The sequence below is a fragment of the Pan paniscus genome, chromosome 2, assembly GCF_029289425.2.
Source record: "Pan paniscus chromosome 2, NHGRI_mPanPan1-v2.0_pri, whole genome shotgun sequence".
Taxonomy (NCBI): Eukaryota; Metazoa; Chordata; class Mammalia; order Primates; family Hominidae; genus Pan; species Pan paniscus.
Window position 1 is genome coordinate 188295575 of NC_085926.1, and position 25414 is coordinate 188320988.

At 36.8% G+C, this 25414-nt stretch overlaps 1 protein-coding gene across 1 annotated transcript; it reads right to left on the minus strand.

The window, feature by feature from the left end:
* Positions 1-3676: 3676 nt before the first annotated feature.
* On the minus strand, positions 3677-24546 carry TMEM207 (transmembrane protein 207). Its single transcript, XM_003824968.5, has 5 exons — positions 24380-24546; positions 22436-22473; positions 16090-16134; positions 14898-15043; positions 3677-4748 (listed from the first exon to the last, which is right to left on the minus strand). The coding sequence occupies exons 1-5, from the start codon at positions 24452-24454 to the stop codon at positions 4612-4614; spliced, it is 441 nt and encodes a 146-aa protein (XP_003825016.2). The 5' UTR covers positions 24455-24546; the 3' UTR covers positions 3677-4611.
* Positions 24547-25414: the final 868 nt, after the last annotated feature.

Sequence of the window (25414 nt, forward strand, 5' to 3'; positions counted from 1 at the left end):
CAAACAGGTGCTTTTGTTTGAAGTGTACTGACTCATAAACGCAATTAACTTTAAAATAAATTCCAGTTACTTCAACTCCGACTTTCACTACTGTCTTAAGCAAATTAGCTGCTAAATCATTAGCTCTGTTTCTAGATGTGCTTACGCTTTTCTAAGGGTTAATTATAACCACTGCCTGCTCTGTAAATCGAATGGGGTGTAACATACGTAGCTCATAGGATACAAACAAAAACTTTTTCTTAGAGTCACTCATTTGAGATCAATGTAGTTATATTGATCATTCTCTGATGTTTACTTATTATAGTCACTTTTAAAGTTAGAAGATCATAGTGGAAAAATGCCTGAAATAGGAACTGAAAGATGTCAATACCTAGTCTCTAGTTTTGTTTCTTACACTAATTAGCTATACAACTTGGGCAAGTCAAATCGTCTTCCAGGGTCCACACTTTCTCATATATTAAATGAAAGCAGACACACATGCATAGATAGATAGATAGATAGATAGATAGATAGATAGATAGATAGATACCTTTTTGTCTATTTTTTAAAACAGAATTTGTGAGCTTTTCAACTATAAAAGTATATATATATACTTTTGAAGTCTAATTGAACAATTAGAAAATCAAGAAACATAAAAAATAAAATCACCTGTAGCCCCATTACGTGAAGATATGTTTTACATTTTTTACTTCTTTATAGTACGACTTCCTTTGTTGGCTTGGAATTACAAGCTATAACACTGCCAAATCATGTACTTGTTTAATTTTATATTTCTTTCTATTTAAGTAATAAATGAACTTAATTTTAAAAGTGAAGTAGTACTATAGAATCGAAATAGAAATCAGTACTTTTCTGCCATACCTAAGCCACACATTATCCCCGAGTCCAATTTCTTGAGACAACAATTTTCAACTCTTTAAGTATTTTGTTACAAATATTTATTATCTAATTCTAAAATGATGTGTTTTGGCACCATTTGGTTTTAATTTATTAATACTTTATTTAATTTAATAAATTAATAAATAATAAATTATTAATAAATAATAATAATTTAATTAATTAAATTTTCACAATCTCAGATTAGCATTTAGGTTTCTTACTGTATCCTGCCACCTTCCTTCACAAACCTTTTCCCTTTGCCTATCTTGTTAATATAAATAATACATATTTAAAATATTAATTTAAACATTTTAATCAATTTAAGTATTAATTATTTACATTATCCATAGCTTAACCATTTATAACAGTACTAATTATTTGTAATTTTCATAGCTTAACCTTTTTATAGTTAATCCAATTTTTGTTTTTCATGGATTTAATAAATGCCTTGTTCTTTTCACTTCCTCTGTTTTCCACTTACTACTAATTTAACATTAAAGCTACATATATATTTTTCTTTAATCATGCCTCTTATTTCCTGTAGCTCATTGCTGTTATGTTCCAATTGGAACTGGCTCTTCTTCGGGCTGCTGCAATGCTGTCTTCCTATAGATTAGCTTCATCATCATTTTCAGAATTCTCTTCACTTCTTTTGCCTCTAATTCTTGGACATTTCTGGATTGCCATAGCAAATATTAGCTTAATCATTCTATTTCTTCCCTGACACTTAGCAAAGCAGAGAAACTCAAAATCTCAGTGAATCATGACAACCATCTGTGTCCATCTCATTCATCTTTCCAAGTACTAAAATCTTCTGATTAACTTTCTTCTTACTGTCATCTTCTTACCTCTGTCTCTGTGAATTAAAAACAGTTTAATTTCTTTCCTATAATCTTAGTAGGTTTCCGAAGAGAGTAGATGTCTTCATTCTACCATGTTCAACTTGAAGTTAGGAATAGCCAGTTCACAAAATTGTCATTAGAATAAAATCTGATAGCGTATATGAAAGCAGTTTGTTCACTATAAAGCCCTACACACACACCAGGGATTATTGCAGTACATAAACACATGCTTCTTCAGATCTTTTTCATCAGCGGATACAAGTGAGATTATGTTAACAGCACTAAGTCAGCTGTCTCTGGCTTTTACTCACCCTCACTTTCGTAAGGTCTTATCCCCATTAAACCCTCATCCAGTTTTTTGGGAATTTCCAGAACTAGGAAACATTACTTTATAACTTAGTTTTAGTATCAGGCAATGATTTCCTTCACTTGTGGATTTACATTCTAGTCCTGGAAGAAACATACCAGACTACCAGTAGAATTCAGCTGTATAGCATAGTAGAAGATGATAAGTGCTACGGAAAAGTGAAAAGTGTTTCTAGTATAAGGAGGTTGAGAGTGTCAGGGTTGGGAGAGGCTGCAATTTAAAGTGGAATAGAAAGGTTGGGCCTAATTGAGAAGGTGACTTTCCAACAAAGAATTCAAGTAGGTGAGTTGGTGAAGCAATGTTGATATCTGGGGGAAGAATGTTGTGGACAAAAATAACTGCAAAATGGGTGTAGGCTAGTACCTGACAGGTTTGAGGACAATGTTTCTGGAACAAATGAATAACAGGGAAAGTCACAAGAATGGAGATGGGGAAGGAGTACAGATCATATAGAGCCATGTGTCAAGGAATTTGACATTTTCCTTTACTGAGGTGGAGTGCCTCAGTTAGAGTTTAGTTAAAGTAAATGATGCTTCTTACATTGTAAAAAGATTACTCCACATATCAAAAGTTTCTTTACATCATATGTCATTAGGGAATTGCAAATTAAAACAACAATGGAATACCACAGCACACTTATTAGAATGGCCAAAATTCAGAATACTGACAACACCAAATGCTGGTGAGAATGTGGAGCAATGGGAACTCTCGTTCATTGCTGCTAGAACTCCAAAATGGTACAGACACTTTGAAAGATAGGTTAGTGGTTTTGTTGCAAAACTAAACATACAACCCAACAAACATAAGTTACAAACTTATGTCTCCACAAAATCTTGCATATGGATATTGACAGTAGCTTTATGCATAATTGCCAAAACTTGGAAGCAACCAAGATAACCTTCAGCAGGTGAAGGCATACATAAACTTTGGTAAACCAGACAATGGATTTTATTTAGCCCTGAAAAGAAATGAACTATCAAGCCATGAAAAGACATAGAGGAAACTTACGTGCTAACCTGAAAAGGCTACATACTGTATGATTCCAACTATAGGGCATTCTAAAAATGCAAAGCTGTGGAGAAAATAAAAAGATCAATGGTTGTTTGGATTTAGAAGGGAGGGAAGAATGGATAGATAGGCAGAGCACAGAGGACTTTCAGAGGCGTTGAAATTACTTTGTGTGACACTATAATGGTAGGTACATGTCATTCTAAATTTGTCAGACCTACAGAATGTACAACACCAAGAGTAAATCATAATATAAACTATGGACTTTGGATGATCATGATGTCAGTATAGGCACATCAATTGTAAGAAGTGTATCACTCTGGTGAGAAATGTTGGTAATGGGGGAGGTTATGTAAGTGTCAAAGCAGGGTGTATACAATAAATCTCTCTACCTTCTGCTCAATATTCCTGTGGACCTAAAACTGCTCTAAAACTAGTTTATTAAAAAGGATTACCCTAGCTTCTATGGCTCCAAGTATTTTTTGGCCTGAGCAACAGTTGCAGTTAACTGAGATGGGGAAGGTTTGGATAAAACAGATTTGGAAAAAGAAGATTAGGAAATACGTTTGGTCAAGCTAAATTTTAGATATCTATTGATGTTTATTGTTTTGTTCAACAAATTTGTCAGCTGAAGATCATATGTCATCTGTGATGGATGTTTTTTTCTGTCCCCCTGCTGATGGCCACTGCCAAGATGCCACTTGAAGATGTCTCATTGCTACTTCTGCAGTCCTCATGAGAACAGATACCTATGCCGAAGGTTCTTAGCATGATGCTGCAATAAATGCAAAGCCCTGAGGCTCCAGAGAAACACTATGGACTATGGAGGCCACATTCATTCCTGTAAAAGGGGAACTTTTCTTTTCTCCCCCTGTTGGCATTATATGTGCTCCATATCTTCAGCAATCTCCTTCACCTTCTATCTACAATTTCTTCCTCTTTAGGTTGGGGCATAAAACCTCTTGGACTGAGACTTGTAATCTTTTCCTTTTCCTCTTCATTTATCCCTTACCCTTCAACTCCAAACTTTTCTTTTTCCTACTCTCTCCCCTCACCTTCATTCAAATACTATCTTCTGGTTCTGGTTCTGGACATGTTGGATTCTAGGCTTGGGCTGTTGTTAAATTATAATAATTTATATGGACCCCATGCTAGGAAAGAGTTTAAAGCAGAAAATGGTGTGCTGTATACTGCAGTGGAGTCCTAAATGTGATGGAAACTACTTCCAGCACCTAATTGTTGCCTGTTTGGGTACTAGTGGAGAAGCATTAATTTGGTTGTGTAGCATAAAAGTATGATACAGCAGTTACACATCAAAAGCCTGCTACTTTACTATTTAAACATCTCCATGACCAAAATTTTTTCCAACATCCATTCTTTTGTCGAATTGTCCTTCCTCAGACTATATGAATAGATCTCTGGACATTTCCAACAACTGAAATATCTATTCCTAAATTTGATGTTTTGGAATTACAGATGTCGTTAATACTTTAAATTGATAATCCACACCTAAAATCAGGTTGTTTTTAGAATTTCTTCATATGGAGGTGGGGAGCCTAAAGGGCCAAAACAAGGAGCAGGAACAGGATATAGGTCAGGGGTTTGAGTTTGAAGGTGAATTCCAACAGTTGGACTCACAGCTGCTTCTGTCCCTGGAAAGAGAAAGATGAAGACTTGTAATCTTTCTAGTGAGCATAAAACATAAGTACATGAACTGCCCAATAAAATCTGGCATTGCTTGGATCACTGAAGCAACAGAAAATTATTTGTGTCTATGAGAAAAAAATTACAACTATCTTGCTCTTTGCAGTGAAGGTTTAGTCACCACAGGGAAAAAAAAAATTGCTTGCCTGAACTGATGAAATCATCATTGTCTAACCCATCAAGAAGCATTTACAATTTAGCAGCTGAAACTAGAAGGAATATCCTCTTTTGTAGATCACAGAACAGGATTCCTCAACACTAATGGCATTTCAGCTAATGCTGCCAACATGGGAAATGTAAATTGCATTAGAAAAATTAAAATATCACTTTCTAAATTGTATTATTTTACATGTATGGTTGCAAACTTCAACTAATATAAATAATTATTTCTCTTTAGTAAAGAGTAAAAATGTTAAGCTCAGTGATGAAAGCATGCATTTAAAGTATACACACACAATAAAGAGAATATATTCTAAAATTTAAAAAAAACTTGGAAATCAAAGTTCTTGACTTCTAGATTAGGCATAATATAGGCCATTAACTATTACGAACTGGCCTTTTCTTCCACTAACTGGTAACCTTGAAAGACTATGCACTTACTCTAATGGCTCTTTTGGAAATTGTCTGTTAGTATTTCCTTGAAAGACTGTGTTTGGGTAACACAAAAAAAAATAGTGCTATTTTATAACCATCTTTATATTAATATATGACTATATATATAAAGATGGTTATATATATATGTATAAATGCTTATATATAACGAATATGTATTCACCTGGATCTTTACCTACCTTTGAATGATTTTGATTGCTTTCTGCCAAAACAATAGCAACCATCAAAAATTCATCTTTAAAAAGAAACTAGTCCTGTGAACTAAATCGGGCCTCTGTTTTTGTGTATTGAATTTATGAAACACAATCTTATTTATACATTTACATATTGTCTATGGCTGCTGTTGCACTACCATGGCAGAGGTGAGTAGTCCCCACCTAGACCATATATTTTGCAAAGCCAAAAATATTTTATATCTGCCTTTAATGGAAAAAGTTTGCTGACCTTCCTTAAAGGAGTAAGATTTGACGCCATTAGGAATATTCCAAAGAATATGCCACAATGATCAAAAGAATTCAAAGACTAGTTGCATATTAGGCATTAGTTGCTTCACTAGGATCCATACGGAGATTACTCAAAATGATTACTTTGAAGCAGATAATGTTAATTTAGAATAATGGATTTTCATACAGTTGTGTTTGTCTTATTTCTTATCTCACTGGTACCAGAGCAAAGACTAATAAGTCAAGTATGTAAAGGGTGGAGCTGTGTTTAGTATATATGTCTCACCTGCTGGTTTAGCACTTTTCTTAGAGTTATCTATTTAATTAAATAGTCTACTTTTGGGCTATTACATAATATTTATTTGCCTCAGTTTTCTCTTAGGCAATAAGGGTATAATACTCGTGTCTACCTCTATAAAAGCAAGGCTAAATGAGCATAAAGTACTTAAAACAAAGCCTGGCACAGGAATTATGCATCAAGGTTTACTATTATTATTACAATATGTCAAGAACTGTACTAATGATAGGAACATGCATGCATCTTCTTTTATTTACAATATTATTTTTCAATCCATCCTCTTTTCATAGTTAAATAATGATTTAAACATTATTATTATTAATTATAATATAGAAGTTATTAAATGAAAAGTATCATGGAGTTAGAGCCCTTTGCAGTTTATAAGTTTGGGTTGATGTCAGATAAGTCTGTGGGACTTGATCAATCAGAGTTAACATTGGTAAAATACAGTTACCCTAGGAATTTCCTCCATTGTGAATACTTGTAATGAATGATGGCTATTTTCTTGGTGAACTGCGCCTAGTGTATTCAGTACAAAGTCAAAGGTAACTATCTTTCTGCCTAGAAATGGTCAACCAAACTGACTTGACACATCTATTATTTGTACTAGCTCCAATTTATTTGTACGATTGCCACTGTCTATATTGTGCTCCCAGTAATAGAGTCTTCACAGTTGCTTTCGTAGAAAACTCATTATCTTCTTCCTACAAATTTTGCTGTTGATCTTAAACTTGTTATTAAAACCACAAGGCATTTGGTAAACATAATTAAGCCAATGTGTTCAGGAAGTTTTGAAAACCAAATATGTGTTATATCAGTTTTCAATTTTTTTCAAAGCATGTTTACATATAATATCAAGTGATTGGATGCTGGGGAGGACAGGCATTTTTATCTTTTGACAAATTAAGAAGCTGAGAGAACTGAATTTAAAATGCCAGCAAAAATCCTATAGTTTTTACAGAACTGCTCTCTAAGATATCAGAGTTTACTGTTTAATTTTGTAAAACCAATACACTTACTGCTTAGTTTTTATAGCCAGAGTTGAGATTTCCTATGTTTTTCAGAATCACTCAAATAGACTTCACCTCTTTCTACATGTTGTTTCTACCTGTTTCTTCTCTTTCCTTTACCTCATTCCTTTCTCTTCTATGGGAGTGGCCAGAAGGACTGAATTTGAGTCACAGTTCTGCCATCTACTTACTATGTTGCTTAATCTCTAAGTGCCTTTGTTCCCTCATTTGTAGAGTGGTCAGAATGATAGTGAACCTTCATAGAGTGGTAAGGAAGAATAAATGAGATTAAGGATGTCAAGTGTTAGCACAGAGCATGGCTCCTGGGAAATGCTCAATGAATGAGTCATTACTGTTATCATGTCTTTCCATGAAAATCTGTGAATGAAATACTTCCTTTTTTATTACTGAAAATAAGTCACAGAATATTTACACTTAGAACATGAAACATAGGGAAATGGCATTTCTGAAAAACCATAAAATAAAAGAATCCTGGGAGACTGGAGGGAGAAGAGAGCAGAGCCCGTAAGACCCTGCTTCTTGTTCACCTCTCTGCAGCCCTCCTATTTCTCCCCAGCTCAGAGCACTCATATATAATCACTGCTGGAATGCCAGTATTTCTATTTTCCCAGAAATAAGAAAGAGGGAAGATCATCCCTGAAACTGCAGAAGAAATGGGATCAGAGAGATTGTATAGTTGAAGGGCAGCATTATCAAGCGATCAGCCCCAGGGAGAAGCTAAGCCAAGATGAGTGTCCCTAGGAGGGGTGTCACCTCGGGCTTCATCTTGCGATCAGCTCAGGAAAGGCAGGGAACCTCATTAGGAAGCCTTGTCAAGCCTGAGGGAACCCAGCTCCAATCCACACACTTCATGGCATAAAGGCAAAGGGACCCTTATTTAAATGTTATGTAATTGATTATGTTTTATTAAAAACATGGACAAACAATTGTGGGGGTCCCTCTCCTATGATCTCAAGTTCTCTCTTTTCTAATGCCTAGTCAATTGTTTTTCTGCCTCAAGCTCTATTTGTCCTTTTCTCACCTCCAAAACTCCATTTTCCATTAATTATCTTTAAATATCTTGCTTCCTCATTAAGATGGGCTTTTATTCAGCATCACAACTTTATTTTTAATAAAACCTTATTGTCATCCTTATTTTTAGTAAATTAAAATAAAAACAACCTTTCATTTTTAATAAACTCCAAAATTCCTTTGACATTGCCTACTTTTAATATACAAATTTAAAAAATAAAACAAAACAATTAACCTAATCAACAAAACCAAAATCCTTATCTTTTTTAAAAAAAACTATTTTTAATATTTATTTTACCCTATCATAATTATAGTCCTTGGATTTATGAACTGCTGAGCGATGACCACAAACAATAGAGATTTGGGATACAGATGGTCATGTGAAGATTTTGAGGATTTTTCTCTTCTTTTTTCTCAATCTTTACTAAAAATTTGCATACATTCCTTTGAAAAGATCACTGTCTGTGGCTCAATGCGTGTTTTCACTTCCCATTTCCACATTTGAGAGGGGGGAGAAAACTGGTTTTGCAGATTGATATGATTTGGATCTGTGTCCCCACCCAAAACCAGTGTTGAATTGTAATCCCCAGTGTTGAAGATGGGGCCTGGTGGGAGTTGACTGGATCATGGGAATGGCTTCTTATGAATGACTTAGCACCATACCCTTGGTGCTGTTCTCATGATAGTGAGTTCTCATGAGATCTGATTGTTTAAAAGTGTGTAACACCTCCCGCCTCCCACTCTCTTCCTCCTGGCCCAGCCATGTGAAGTGCTTGCTCCCTCTTTGCCTTCTGCCATGATTTAAGTTCCCTGAGGCCTCCCCAGAAGCCAAGCGGATGTCAGCATCATGCTTCCTGTACAGCCTGCAGAACCATGAGCCAATTTAAACTTTTTTTTCATAAATTACCCAGTCTGGTATTTATTTATAGTAATGTGAGAATGGACTAACACAGGAAGTCTTCTGTGTTTTCAGTTGTATTATCACTTAGGAGATATTCTGATATGATTTGACTGTGTCCCCACCCAAATCTCATCTTGACCTGTACTCCCATAATTCCCATGTGTTGTGGGAGGGATCTGATGGAAGACAATTGAGTGGTGGGTGGTTTCCCCCATATTGTTCTTGTGGTAGTGAATAGGTCTCATAAGATCTAATGGTTTTATCAGGGATTTCCACTTTTGCATCTTCCTTACTCTCTCTTTGCCTGCTGCCATCCACCTAAGATGTGACTTGCTCCTCCTTGCTTTCTACCGTGATAGTGAGGCTTCCCCAGCCACATGGAACTGTAAGTCCAATTAAACCTATTTATTTTGTAAATTGCTCAGTTTCAGTTATGTCTTTATCAGCAGCATGAAAATGGACTAATACACTAAGAAAAGAAAACATCAAAACGAATGAAAAAAAATTACCTCAACACAGATACTGAACAAAACATACCCACATAATACTAGAATTATTAATCTTTGATGATTTAGAGAAGGAACTAAGAAGGTCTCAGAAGCTACGGCATGGATGATGCCATTTGAGAAGACATGAGGTCATTGAGTGGACGCTCTCTGGGTTGTAGCAGAGATGGTGAAGGAGAACCGGATCCAGAAGATGAGTGAAGTTCAGGGGAACATAGTAAAGGGAGAAGAAAGAGGAGGAGATTCTGGAGCTGGGACCAGGAAGAGGAAGTGGGGCTGAAGAAAAAAAGAAGAATTTAGAATCTGTATAAAATAAGTAGGTTTAAATTTTAGTCCTTAAAATATCTCTGATTTTAAAGTGTTTCTTCTCTTCTTCGTCTTGCTCTGCATCTTCTCCTTCTCTGCCTTCTTGACTTTCTTCTGATCTTCTCCTCTTCTTCTTTCTCTGACAGCCCCTCTTCTTCCTCCTCACTCCCCAAGAGAGGAGTTGTATTAGTTTGCTAGGGCTGTCATAACAAAGTACCACAGACTGGATCACTTAAATAACATAAATTTATTTTCTCACGATTGTGGAGTCTAGACATCCACGACCAAGGTTTCGGCAGGGTAGGTTTCTTCTGAGGCCTCTCTCCTTGGATTGCAGATGGCCACCCTTCTCCTTGTGTCTCTACATGGTCTTTACTTTGTGCCTATCTGTCTGTGTGCTAATATCTTCTTATAAGAATGCTGGTCATATTGAATTAAGGTTCATCCCAATTACCTCATTTTAATTTCATTGCCTTTGTCTTTTTAAAGGCCCTATCTTCAAATATAGTCATATTCTGAGATACTGGGGTTAGAATTTGAACATATGAAATTGGGTGGGACACAGTTCAACCCACAACAGGGGGCATCAGAGGGAATATTTTTCCCTTTCTGAAAGGTAAAGATCTTCCTAACATATTGTGGACATGGAGAGCGATCTTTGAGCGCACAATAAGTGCCAGGGTCTCTTCTACAGAATCCAAAGACTTTCGAGAAGCCCCTCAGTTTAGGATCCACACTTCAGGGGTATAGATCCTATGAAGAGGAAGGAAGACCAGTTATCTAAAGACTGAATCAGCAGAGTACTGTGAAAAGACAGGAACATTAGCCCGCGAAACACTACTGTGGTCTGTGGTGTTTGGGTGAGAACCCACGGACCTCTCCCAGACAGGAAATTCCACCAGACATTGGGATGGGCTGTGCTGGCAACACCCTCCTTACATACCTTTATAAGGATCCAAGCCAAGGGTTTTCTTTTTTCTGTTTAGTATTTCTAATCAGAATAACTGGCAACCTGCACCATGTAATAGTGTCAGTAGTTCTGATGGAAAGAAATTCTCTGTTTTATGTATTTTAACATTAGCACAATTTGTCCACCTCAGTTTCTCAGTCAGAAGTTTCCTCTGAGTTCTGCTCAGCTGAGGGCAGCTTCCGGGAGATCCTGAGAGTCAAACCTTTGCCCTACACGTCAGAAGAGCCGAGCTATTTCAATTAATATATTCAATAAATGGTGATAATTAAGTAGAATAAGTTTTGGTAAAAATTTAAAAAATTAAGTTCTGGGAGGAACCCAAGGTTAATATATCAAATCTAGTCTCTCCATTAAAATGTTTCAAATAAATGACCCATTTCCCACATTCTGTATTCAGTGGGGAACATCCCATCTTCTCCTTTGTGCTCAAGAAATGGCAGGGAGTCCAGAAACCTTATTTTGTATTCTAACATGTCACCAGTGTCATTCCAGAGATTTCTCATTTTTCTCTTTCTCTTCTGAACAGGGACTGTGAGGGAAATTCAGAAGCACAGTCCCATAACCTTGGTGTGGGCGTATGAATCCTGTGGCAGCTGGACTCAGTTCTCCGCTGTGAGCACATACTCTGTGGGAGCTGTGGAGGTAGATGCTGTGGTTTTGACCCTCACCTCCTTCTGTAGCCACAAAAGCAAGTGGTTCTTTAACTTCCCTTTTGGAGAGCAGCTTCTTTTTATAGAAATATTAGGTAGGAAGAATGATTTGTATGGAGAAGTGAAGGTATCATGAAGATCCAGTGAGGAATGTAAATCTAGCATGGGTCCAGGTTTCAAATTGTCTTAAAATATTGACTGCCTGAAATTTGCTTCCAGAAATTACTAGGTAAGAAGTCACTAGAGATGGGAGATCACCACTTCCTAAATTACTCTTTTGTATTTTGTTTTGGAGAAGAGAAACAGAAATGCCAAAAAGCACAGCTCTGGGCATCTTATCCACATCAAAGACTGTATGAATGGCTGTTCCCTGCCTGTCCTGCCATCCTGAGCATCCCTGGGACAAGATGGAACATGGGCAGTGGGTGGAACAACCTAACAATGAATTCAGCATAGGCACACACACACACAAAAGATAAATAGGACAGAGTAACTAATGGGAATCAATAGTAGAGAGATTTGCAGTGCAACTCAGGATGGAAGAGTTTAAATGTTTCTTCAGCAAAATAAGATCCAGAAGTTAAACCAGTGGAATTGGGGTGCAAGAATAGAGTGAGGATGGGCATGAAGATCCTGGAGCATAAGCCCTGCTACTGAAAAGCTGCTCTATAGAAAAGTCTAGGTGTTCAAATAGTGAGGCTCTACTTAGTGTCCAGGGATGGGCTGGGCTGTGAGTGACCAGCCCATATTTTCACTGGTTCCCTAGCCCCAATTCTGGACAGTTTAAAATTTAAACTCGATTAGTTGACGTGCAGTAAACATCTATGCATGTATGTGTCCCTTTGAGAGTGAGAGAAGTACATAACATCCTCTAAGATAAATAACAGTCACTTTTCCAAGTTGATATTTAGGAATTAGAGATAATATCTGAAAATCCGCAAATTACTGCTTAGCATTTGACAGACGTAAAACAAATTGTGACCATATAAACCACAATGAGATACCATCTCACACCAGTTAGAACGGCGATCATTAAAAAGTCAGGAAACAACAGGTGCTGGAGAGGATGTGGAGAAATAGGAACACTTTTACACTGTTGGTGGGACTGTAAACTAGTTCAACCATTGTGGAAGTCAGTGTGGCGATTCCTCAGGGATCTAGAACTAGAAATACCATTTGACCCAGCCATCCCATTACTGGGTGTATACCCAAAGGACTATAAATCATGCTGCTATAAAGACACATGCACACGTATGTTTATTGCGGCACTATTCACAATAGCAAAGACTTAGAACCAACCCAAATGTCCAATAATGATAGACTGGATTAAGAAAATGTGGCACATATACACCATGGAATACTATGCAGCCATAAAAAATGATGAGTTCATGTCCTTTGTAGGGACATGGATGAAATTGGAAATCATCATTCTCAGTAAACTATCGCAAGGACAAAAACCAAACACCGTGTGTTCTCACTCATAGGTGGGAATTGAACAATGAGAACACATGGACACAGGAAGGGGAACATCACACTCTGGGGACTGTTGTGGGGTGGGGGGAGGGGGGAGGGATAGCATTAGGAGATATACCTAATGCTAGATGACGAGTTAATGGGTGCAGCACACCAGTATGGCACATGTATACATATGTAACTAACATGCACATTGTGCACATGTACCCTAAAACTTAAAGTATAATAATAATAATGAAGCAATTTATCCCCAAGGGCTTTTTTTTTTGCCTGTTCTGAATGATTTCAGAGTAACACAGGGAATGTGAGTCTATTGCCCATCACTCAGTGCTAGCACACCCAGATTGCTAAAGCAGTACATCAGCCTTGACCCTTCCTTCACACTCATGACGTTCAGTCAAGTTCAAGAGCACATATGGAACCTGCCATGCAAGAAATATAAAAACACTAGATAAAGAAGAGTATAACCATGTCACATAAACTGCTTTAAAAATTTTTAACAGTATAACTGTCTAGCTTAATGATATACTTAAAATTAAAATCAAAATTCTTTTAAGATTCAAGACAGTCGAGGAAAAGGTCTTTCTCGAAGTGAGAGAAGAGCTGAAAATACTAGGCTGCATTTTTCTTTTTAGAAACTTAAGTTCAGATAAAAGAAGCATAATTGCATTTACTTATTAAATACCTCGAGGTAAATAAAGAAAAATAGTCCAATGTTAGCATGTTGACTCCTTTGACTAACATATTTTGTTAAAATATCAATAACCCTGTTTCCCTCTATGCCCTGTGGAAGGTGCTTTTGATTTTAGGAGGAAGAACTATTGTTTTGAAGACTTTAATTATCCTTCCTAAAAGAACCATTTTCCTAACTGATAATGCATTGCCTCTGTTAAGTAATAACCTTTGAAGGAAAAAAAAAAAAAGCTGGAGGTGAATATAATCATTATGTTAGAAAACTAAGTTTGATGTTAACAAATTTTTATTTTTACCCCACTTTTCATCTTGCTGTTAGTTTTCCCCAGGGCACACCCTGCTCCATCTATTGCAAATTTCACGGTGGCCCAGTTTCTGAAAGACGGCTTTAGCTATTATCTCTGTTAAGCGCTCCCGAGGTAACTGTAGTGTGTAATGCAGTAACTTAGAATAAAGTCTCACAACAGTCCCTGCTTGAGCCAATACTTAAGATGAAGAAATAGCTATCAATTATGGCTTCCCAGAAATCAGTAAGTTGTTTTTTTCTACTCACAGCTAAGGCTGGCAGCTGCAAATAACTCTAAGCCCTGAATTTCCTCTGTTCTTTACTTCCTTATGCAAACTGGAAAATGAAGGGAAGGGCATGGTTTTGGGAGGGGGGGTTGGGAGCTGACAGGATCAGGACGCTGAGATGAAAGGGCATGAAAATTGACATTCCCCTGACTATTCCATGGAATTTCAGATTCTGCATTGACCGCAGACAATCTGGAAAGTGTCGTTCAATGTTACTTCTGATGAGTTCAGTAAAGCATAGAAAGCTCAGTAAATGAAATTATAAATACAAGTTAAGATAGGTTGATAATAAAAGCTCAGAGATGCTTTGCAGTACCCTAAACCCTACCATTCACCTGGACTGCCCAGCCCTGCATACTTCTTCTCTTCTGCTTATTGAACAACAAAATATTTAGTTGCTTTCCTTATACTTAACTGTGGGTCAGTTCCCAAGACACATTTTCTTTCTTCTGGGATTGTCTTTCTTATGAAATTTTCTCCCTTAAACTCTCCTCAATGCGGGCCTTGGTGTCTCCAATAAGCCACATCTTTTTCTAAGTTCCCAGATCTGCTTTTGGGAGAACAGTTTTTCAATTAACCGCAAAACCACAAAGTATCAAAAAAGAGTCCAGAAGCGTGCAGACAACTCACCATAAATAGAGTCCAAGTCTCCAACAGCAAAAACTGCCATGGTGCGCCTGTGAGAATCAATTCGGGGTCTCCTCAGCCAGCACTGGAGGCAGAGGACCACGGCTCCACAGAGAAGAGCTGCCACCAAAACCAGCAGCAGGAGGATCCTGACTCCAAAAGTAACCGAGAAAAGAATGAGGTAGAGTATGCAGGGAAGTTAAGAGCTTCCATCACTACCTAGAAGTGGGGTGAAGACTCAGCTAGACTGGCCGCAAGCAATGTGGGACACTGAATTCCTTACGCAATTTCCTACCACCACCCATACATTTCCACTGAACTGAAAATATTCTTTGGCCTCAGAAAGGGTTGATCTTTCCAGGTGGTAATAATCATTGTCTCCTTAGAAATTGGAGGGTTATTCTAAAAGGCAGAGTCTTAATTCATTCATCCATTCTTCCTTTCAGACATCCATCCATCCATTCATCCATCCATCCATTCAGTTAGTATTTAAGCAACTACACACACTTTAGATATTGGGGATAGGAATTCAAAAGTAGGCAGAGGGGCGGGGCGCGGTGGCTCAAGCCTGTAATCCCAGCACTTTGGGAGGCCTAGGCGGGCGGATCACGAGGTCAGGAGATCGAGAACATCCTGGCTAACACGGTGAAACCCCGTCTCTACTAAAAAATACAAAAAATTAGCCGGGCGTGATGGCGGGCGCCTGTAATCCCAGCTACTCCGGAGGCTGAGGCTGGAGAATGGCGGGAACCTGGGAGGCGGAGCTTGCATTGAGCCAAGATGGCGCCACTGCACTGCAGCCTGGCGACAGAGCAAAACTGTGTCTCAGAGAAAAAAAAAATCTGAAGGATTATCTCATAGAAGAGACAGTGGTCATTTGGAATGCCTTTTAAGGCCAGAACTGATATCAGTGGAGGGTCATTTAGGGAGATTTCAAGACAAATAACAATTATTTTGCTGTTAAAGATTTTCAACTCTAGAATAAACTTATTTTTTATAATAGTGAGTCCCTTTGTCACAAGAAGTGTTTAAGTACACATTGGCCAACAATCTGAAAGTGATGTTTCTATATTCATTTGCATGACGGCTAATCTTTCTTTAAGCTGTATGATTTCATGTACCATCTCAAATTATTTAGGACAAAGAGTGTGTATACCACCAACTGTCATATAAAACAAATGGAAGATATCCTTACCAGATATACCAGCCATCAGGGTGTTGGTCATTATAACTTACACACCTGGTGATAAAGGGAGAGCGTTAGTCCTGGAACTCAGGATAGCCAAAGCCTGTTTCTTTCACCCAATAAAATTGGTACTGATCACACTTGTTTCTCCAGAACAATCACTGACATATTCCCATACCAGCCCATACCGTCCCGCACCAAGCACAATTATGCAAATGTTTATGCCCACTCAATTCAAGGCACTGAGAATACAAGTAAATGTGAAATTATCAGACTGATACATAAACAGATAAATGCATTATAATGGGTTTGATTCTAGAGTTACAAATACTGTTAAGCATTGAGAAGGCAGTGACTAACTCTTCAGGGACAACAAATCGTAGGTGTTTGGTATTAGGTAGATAACCATTATAGCTATATTCTGTTCATCTAGAGACCTACAGTCATGTAAAACTCAAATTCTCCAGGGAAGAATATCTTGGTAGAGAATAGGAGTCATTGGACAACTGTTTGCCCTCTTGTTATACAATTGGTGAGGAAAGAAATTAGGCTAGGAGGAAAATGAATGAACGTGGCCATACCTACCATTTACCAAGGAGTTAGAAGTTGACTCCTTCAGTCAGGAAGTTGACCCTCCTGTGTGTGTCTAGCCACAATTCAATCTTTCTTGAGACAAGTTTTAAAAGATCGCAGACAGACAAAGTTCACAGAGTGATTTTTGGGAGGTATAACTCCGTAGGTGTAGAGTCCCTCACTATGCCTAACATGGCACACTAAATGTATGTGGGCTGATGGACTTTTTTCATACCTCAATATACAAGCTACTTTTAAGGTATTCTGAACTGAGCTTGAACAGTGGAAATCTGTTATTCACAGTCAGATACACTTCTGAGAAGACACTATACTTAATCATATCTTCTTCAGCCATTGTTAAAATAACTCAGTTCATTGCAGTTTGAAGACATTCATAAATGTCAGTTAATTTATTGCGTCTAGCTTCCCTGAAGAGGCAGTGTGTCATCCCATCATCATACCAGTCAGAAATGACTTTTAACATATGTGAAGTGTCAATTTAAAAATTTTATCACAAACATTTAAGACAAAAACCAATCACCCAGCCTACAGATGATTTCATTCCCCTCCACATATAAATCTCTGCGTCTTTTTCTTTTGTCTGTTTTCTGTTTATTTGCTCTTTGTTCTTTTGAGCGCCCAGAGTGTTTAGCAAAATTCACAGGTATGGCTGGAAAAAAAAAATGGCAACTGAAGTGTGACTTTGAAAAGCACCCTAAGACAAATGGCCATGAATAAAAGATGTGAAAAATAATTAATGGGACATACTTACAAGGGAATATTATTCAATCATCAAAAATAATGTAAACATGTTTATAAATAAGTCTTGCTACATAAAATAGTATAGAGACTTCAATCTTACTTTGTATATATTATTTTCTACAAGTACAATGATTTCACCAAAATTACTACCAGACATAAATTTACACCAGACTACTGAAGTGCCCACTTCTCTTGAAGATGGCATTATGAAAAACTCTATCCCTTTCATATTGTTTGAATTATTGTAATGTACATGAATCACTTTGTAGTAAAAAGAACTTTAAAATATTATATTAAAAAATTAAAACCTTAAAAATATACATTTTTTAAGAGACAGATGTGGGGAAATTCTCTTGGTGTCCTGACACAATTAAAAAAGCTTTTTTTTGTTTTGTTTTGTTTTTCTTTTTTGAATTGTGACATCTAAGCTCATGGTCAGGAGTATGGATTATTTCATCTCCCTCCTCTTCCTTTACTTTTTTTCTGTTTGAAAATAGCCCCTTTACTTATCGTTAAACTCAATTCTAAATATTAACCACCTCATTGTGTTTCTTAAATCTAATTTTTAAGGCCCTCTATTTTTTTTTCTTCCTGGGCTAACAATTTTCCAAACCAACTTTATTTCACTTTTTTTTCTGAGCTGGTGCACCCTCTGGTGGAGCTTCTGATAAGAAATAACATGGCTAGGAAGCAGTTAGCTGGAGAAGTGCAGTAATCATGTAAGTTCCAAATCGCAGGCATCTTTGAGATCATTTATTGACCTTTAGGATTTTGCACGGTGTACCACTGAGACTTAAGGTGGAGAAAGGAAGAGGGGAATTCACTACGTAGTCAGAGAACTACACTGGAACATGTGTCTTTTGGCTCCATATGCTCCCCTCCTCGAATCATTATTTCCATTTCTCTCTTAAATTCAAGTTTTAAACAGAAACTTTTTGAGTTCCTAAAAAAGTAAGAGTATTCTAATTACTCAAATATTACTTCCAAGATATTCAGTATAGGAAAGGTTATATTTTTGAAAATGAAATTATTCCTCAGGGATTGGTCAAATTGGTACGATTATGCTAAAAAGAAAATTAATCATCGGGGGAAGTGAGAGCTGACTATAATGCGTAAGAAAGACATTTGGAATAAGAATTATCTAGAATTAATTGTTGAGGGAGATAATTTCTGTCCTTATCAGAACGATTTCCTTTTGTTACTTTGATGTCATGGAGATGATTTCTGCGCAATACGAATGGTTAGATGAGTTGATCTTTATTCTTCTTCTCTGTGCTGAGAATCTGTGGACCTTAGATTATACATTTATGAATTTGATAAATTCAGGAAGAAATATGCAGAGTTGCTTCATTGGTTTCTCTGTTACATCACTCAGCATTTTCTAGGGCAGACACTCTTCTAAAACCAGATGCGTAACTTCATGTGAAATAATGGACTCTCAAACTTACGCCACTATACAGTAGGGTCATACTATTATAATTCTCCTTTTACAACTGAGAAAACTCAATCACAGAGCCATTAAGTAACTTGCGCAAGTTAGCATAGCTGGAAGTGGTAGAAGTAGGTTTTCAACCCAAATGCTCTGTCTGCAGAGTCCATGTCTCTTAGCACCATGTCGTGGTGCGACTGGGAACAGTAATAGCCAGCTCTAACCTCATATTACCATGTGGAGTATTGCCTGAATGAATCCAATATCCCGTGTTCCAAATGCTTTAAGGAAATACTGAAAATTAAAAAAAAAAAAAAGAAATGAGAGCCTGGTGAGGATCAGACAGAGAATAGGCCAATAGTGAGATCAGTTTGTAAACCGAATATAGTAAATACCATATATAAAATTTGAATTGAACTGTAGATCTGACTTAAGCTTCCTAGCAGCTAGCATAATGAGAGAGAATATTGGTTATATAGTGTCCTCTAAAATTAACAAAATGAACAGCATTACTCACCAGATGTACAACTATTCCTGGCATCGAAACCAGAGAAAAATTCAAGCTATGAGGCCTCATAAAGAGAACACTGTTAACATAAGAACAATGTTTTCCATAGTATTCTCAGAATAAATTCAGTAACACATTTCATGAATTTTTTTTTATTTTTAAAAAGTCATTCCTCAACATAGGCCAAAGTGCAATTCAGCTACAGTAATTTGAGGGATGGATGAGTCACAAATCATATTACCCAGAAACTGGTAGTAAATTGTATAGTATCTCAAAGAATGAATGGACTATGCATCTCTCAGGTATTTCACCAGATGTATAATAGATTAAATGTTGGATATACAATATAACTTTGTGGTTGAAATTCTGGGCTCAGGAGTCTGTCCCAGGTCCAAGTCCAAGCTCTGCCTTTTAACTTGCTTTCCTACTCTTGAGTAAGCTATTTCACTTTATCAAGCCAAGCAAGATGTGGTATATCATTAGAAAATCTATCAATGCAATTAATTTACAGAATCTTTTATATGTATAGTCATATTTATATTTCATAAATCAATCTATTTTTGTTCATTCATGCACATCAGTGTCCTTGGCTATTTATCAGAAGAGGACTAAGTCAGAAGTATGATAAGAGGGGCTCTGTCATGCTTTATTTCATAAAATAAATTACTTATAGCATTTAAATTTTATACAAAGACAGCACAGCAATGCTTTGTTCATGTTAAAAATACAGTTAGAAAAGTGAAATAATTGGATTGGATCAGAAAAACGTACCCTGGTGTTGAAAACAAATTTAAATAGGGAATAATAAAATAGACCAGTGTTGTTGTTATTTGAGACGGAGTCTCGCTCTGTTACCCAGGCTGGAGTGCAGTGGTGCGATCTCGGCTCACTGCAACCGCCACCTCCCAGGTTCAAGCGATACTCCTGCCTCAGCCTCTTGAGTAGCTGGGATTACAGGTGCGTGCCACCATGCCCGGCTAATTTTTGTATTTTCAGTAGAGACGGGGTTTCACCATGTTGGCCAGGCTGGTCTCGAACTCCCCACCTCAGGTGATCCACCCACTTTGGCATCCCAAAGTGCTAGGATTACAGGGTTAGCCACTGCGCCCGGTCGACCAGTTTTGTTTGTTTGTTTGTTTGTTTTAATGGAAAATATATGCAAATTGTTTTGCACAATTCTTGGAACATAGAAGTTGATTAATACATATGTTTTTATTTCTAGCTAATCAGCACCTCCTCCACCATGGCCTCTACCTAGGCGATCCATGTTTCCTGTTTTTACTTTGATGCTCCCTTGCATTCCAATCCAAGTCTCCCTTTTCTGTGTCCATTTTGCATGTGAACTTTGGACAAGCTACTGTCCTTTTGTGTTTCTCACTTTTTAAAAGACATTTGGAGTAGGCCATCTTTACGGTCCTTTTCACTGTAATCTGCCATGTTTGTGTGTTACTCTCTTATAGCAGTGCTGGTAAATGGATGAATATGGTCTCTTGGCTGGGTAGTGTATTTTAACAGGAGATAATGTCTCAGATCAAAGAAGTGATTTGAAACTGAAATCTGTTGTATAAATATAGTTAGAGAAAGAGGATTTTTGTTGGAGGGGACTTTTTACTCCCTCAGGAAACAGCATGACTTTCCTTACAGATTCATTCCGCTGACACTGTCTTGCGATAACAAAAGATTTGAGATATTGTGCACGTCTTCAATACATTTACTTACCTTATACGACCACCCTACATTCCCAGCCACTCTCTTTTTTGTGTTTATTTTCTGCCAATTTACATTTCATTTGAGGGTTAATTTTTTTTTTGTTTTTACTCGAAAGCAATTGTATTAAATAATGATAACCATTACAGACACTTAGTTGCAAAATGATGTAGCCAGAGAATGTGATGCCTAAGTACCAGTTGAAGCCCTACTACTCATTCACTATTTCTCTTAGGTTTCAATCCCTTCACCTAAAAGGGAGAGCGGTAGCCTCAGCTACCGCTAAAGTCAGCATAAAAACTTTCTTAATACCGTATGTTTCTGTCACGTTGATTAGAGTTAGATTCAACATTTAAGATCCTTTCCAATTCTGAACTTCTTTATTTTGTTAGTCTGGGTCAAAGGCAGAAGATGAGGAGATAAGATAAGGGCAGCCAGGAAATCCTGAGTCAGATAAGCATGCAAACAATCAAATACTCTGTTACATCACAAACAGCATAAGACAGAGTGAAAAAGCAGTTCCAAAATTAACGTAAAGAAATAGCAATCGAGAGCCATGCAAAAGCTGAAAGAGCAGCACAAATTTAATAAGCAGATTGTTAACAATAAGAAAATCCACCAGAAGCAGGTGAATGGTCCCAATTTCTGCTGTGAAATACAGTCATAGCCTCCTGCTATACAGAGAGCATGGCTTTGAGTGTAACAGGCAATGAAAACTGAAAACAGCTGCTAACAGTAAGGGCTGCAAGCAGGAGAAGATAGTGCTGGGTGGAAGTGCTTTTCTGATACTAAATCACAATGAATTACAGATATTAATTATCAGTATCATTATTAATGGCACCTTCTCTTCATCTCCTGAATAGAATTCTGAGAACCATTAAGTCTATCGCACAAAAAGTGAAAAAATTGAGTCAATTGTTCACATAATTCATATCACAAGCACTTTGAAATAGACACACAGTACAGGTTAGAATTTTGGTCAGTTTGCTTGTATTTTAAACTGAGTTATACAGAAAACTGCCTCCCTTGGTCACTGTGATTTTTGAGTGTGGATGAAGCCATAGATGACATCATGATTCTTTTATGAACTTAAAGTACCCTTGAAACCTTGAGGAAGATAAATTCAGTGTGCAAAAATATCTAGAAATCAACTAGGCCTCTTATTTATTTAACAAAGCTGATCGTAATGAAAATTATCTTTCCTGTTTTCAGAAAAAAAAATGGAGCCATCTGCATTTACAAACCATTTACTTTTCTTCTGATTATAATGATCATTTGAAACTCAACTGGGCTTTTTCTAATGGCTTGAGCCTTTTTTATACTTTGAATTTTTTAAATGCGAAATAAAAACATGGAGTTTTTCGCTGTTTACTTACATTTCATCTTCTTCGCATGGTAGGTCCGAGAGCACCAACTGAAACACATGTTTAGAACAATAAAATCCAAACATCTCATCAGTCTAATCCTTTAATACAAGCAGCGCCTAGAGACAATGTGGGTTTATATCATTTCGTTTGCTTTTTTAATTAAAAGCTCTATAGCAGAGTTTATTGTTGGTACACAGAATTTTAATTGAAAAAAATCTCTGGGTGGATTCTTAAGCTCAGCAGTGGCAGAAGATATATATTGTGAACCAGATTCCATTTCTACATACCAATATAAATGGATTTTATGACAATTTTTGTTTTTCCTATATGCAGATTTTGCTGCTCTAAAGAGCTTTTGTGCACTTTGCATTTTTTGTTTTCATGTTGTAGCTAGAGGTCAGAGGTTCATTATTAGTGAGTATTATTTTCACGCAAAAAAAAACAAGTTCCAAGTACATACATGGAAACAGAAGTCAAGCCTATTAGCATTAATGGGCATTAAATATATATTCATGAAAGGGCGACTTTAACCTGCTCTAAGGGTAAGGTCCATTTAAGATCACATGACATTCCAGTTGAGATTTACAGTCTTCTCTTTATCAGAGAAGAGAAAAAAAGTAATCATCTTTGTTGCTTTGTTTGAAAAGTCCAATGCTATAAGCATTCTAAAATAATGCTCTTAGTTATCTGCACTGAGTGTCATAGGTTACAACATCTCATACACTAAATCACAAGGAAAAAGGCACTTCTTTCTAAAGATCTTATTATCTATTTGCTTGCTTACCCTTTGAACCAGGACTCCTTCCTTGTACAAGGAGAAAGTCTTTAAACGTCATTTATGTATAGCTCTGAACACTTAGTTGATGAGGTCAGTTGAAGTATTTATTTTCCTGGACTATAACACGCAAATAAAAGTACAAGTAAGAAGTTACAAAATTTAAAGTGATAGACTTGGGAGTTCTGTGTGAGATGTGTCTTTTCCCCCCTTAATCCCAAAAGCATCTTCTTCAGCACCTTGTATTTACTCCACCAAGTTTATCTGGGCAAAGAGATTTGTGGAGTTGCAGATGGAGCCATGAATTGGCCATCAGAGAGCATGGTAATGAACAATTTATAAGCACAGAAAATGAGTTGCATTCTTTTTTGCTAGAATGCTGCAAATAGATTTGCATACTAAGTGAAAGGAAAATGAACATTCACATTTTGTCCATAAAGAAAGTTTATTTATGAGTAGATGAAATCGTTTGGGATCCAGCTTAACAGATAAACAAATAAAACCAGTATTTCACTTTCAAGTCACTTCCATGTTTTTTCTGTGTGTTGTACCCTAGCAATAGTACACAGTATTAAATTATTAGCACCTCACTGCCAACACATTAGCTGTCAAACTTCCAGTTATTATGAAGAGGTAAGGAAAGCTATAATTTACTTTAGATCTAAATCTTTCAGATACCTTGCATTGAAGTCACACAGATATAGAGATGCACGTGTTAGTCAGAAGGGGACGCTGGAGCAGAGGAACTGAAATAAATCCTAAAATGGTTCTGTCTACATCAGTCAGCAGTGAAAAACTGTCAAGCATCAAGTATGCTTGTAGGCAATAGTAAACATGTCTTAAATTAATCCAGCCATAGCATTTTGTTCTGTGTCAATAGCATTTTGAATTTAAAAAATTACAGCATAGCAAAGTTAAACAAAGGTTAAATTTGCAATCACGTTATTTCAGTAGCAATAGAACTAATTGAAGGAGAAATAAGACTAATGCCTTGGACATTTTGTTTTGTCCCTCTGACCAGTGAATACAAGAAATCATAAGATGCTAGTAAAGCTTGAAGGAAATCTTTTAAATGTAGAAGCAGTTAAGTTGCTCACATATAAATCTATAGCAAATCAAGTCCTCAGAGTACCTCAGAGTACCTCTGAAAACCTTAACCCAGAAAGAGAGATAGTTACCTGGAATAGCGGCAAACACAAGATCCCTATCGTTGAGATCGCTGAGGTGACACTGAAAAGTCTGAATCTTGACATATTTAAAGGACAGTCAGCTTAGGATAGTGGTTTGGTGCCTGTGTTTATTTCCTTCTTTCTCAGAACTTACTAGCTTCTCTGTAAGTTATGCTTCCTACCAGGACATGCATTAATAATGGCTCCTTGTGACTCGTAAAGTGCATGCTAGGGGAAGGAATGTTGGGTACATGTTTACAGGTACTAAGAGCCCAAGGAATTTAAGTTTAAGGTGAGAACTTTAGCACTGTTTGTCAAGGCCTTTAAAAGTAGGGGTTATGAATGCTGACCTACAGAGCTCGCTGGCTACTTAATAACTTTCCACATTCAAGTGCATGTTTTATTCCAGGGAACTTCTGGGTTTCTAATAGTATCTCATATTTGGAACATTTATTCAATTTTCTTCCCTTTGTTGGTACTCTTTGTTCTCCTACACACCATTTTCAGTTCCAGGTCTAACCCAAACTTAGGCATAAAGCTTTCCTTGTTTTATTGTGATAATACCCCTCTTTTAAACAAGGTATATTTCAATGTTTATTTTATGAAACAACTCCATCACTACCACTGAAAAATAAAGCAAGAATATCTAGGGAAATTCTGAGAAAAAGAAGAGGCACTAACCTATTGTACATTAAGATGTCTTAATCTATGCATTTTACAAAAATTAGTACTGATACGTGTAAATAATAAGGTAAATGTAAAAGAGTAGACAGTTTAGAAATGGAGAGTTTAGACTCAAACAAAGTTATTTAAGCTTCCATTTGAAACTAGTGGAGAGAAGATGGATATCTTTCAGGGTATAATGAAGAGCTAAATGGTTATGTGGAAAGAATGTAACAAATGATTGTTAAGATGCTTAACCTCAGTCATAATTAGATAAACAAACCTTAGAATTATAATCAGATTGGCAAGTTCAAAAAATTGATAATATAGGGAAGAGGGATAAATACGGGGAAACAAATACTCTCATATACGGTTGGGAAA

Coding starts and splice junctions, on each gene's coding strand:
- TMEM207 (XM_003824968.5), bottom strand. CDS start 24,454: ATGTCAAGATTCAGACTTTTCAGTGTCACCTCAGCGATCTCAACGATA. Junction 16,135..22,435: donor CCATGCGAAGAAGATGAAAT/GTAAGTAAACAG, acceptor CTTTATCACCAG/GTGTGTAAGTTATAATGACC. Junction 4,749..14,897: donor AGACTTGGACTCTATTTATG/GTGAGTTGTCTG, acceptor TTCTCTTTCCAG/GGACAGAAGCAGCTGTGAGT.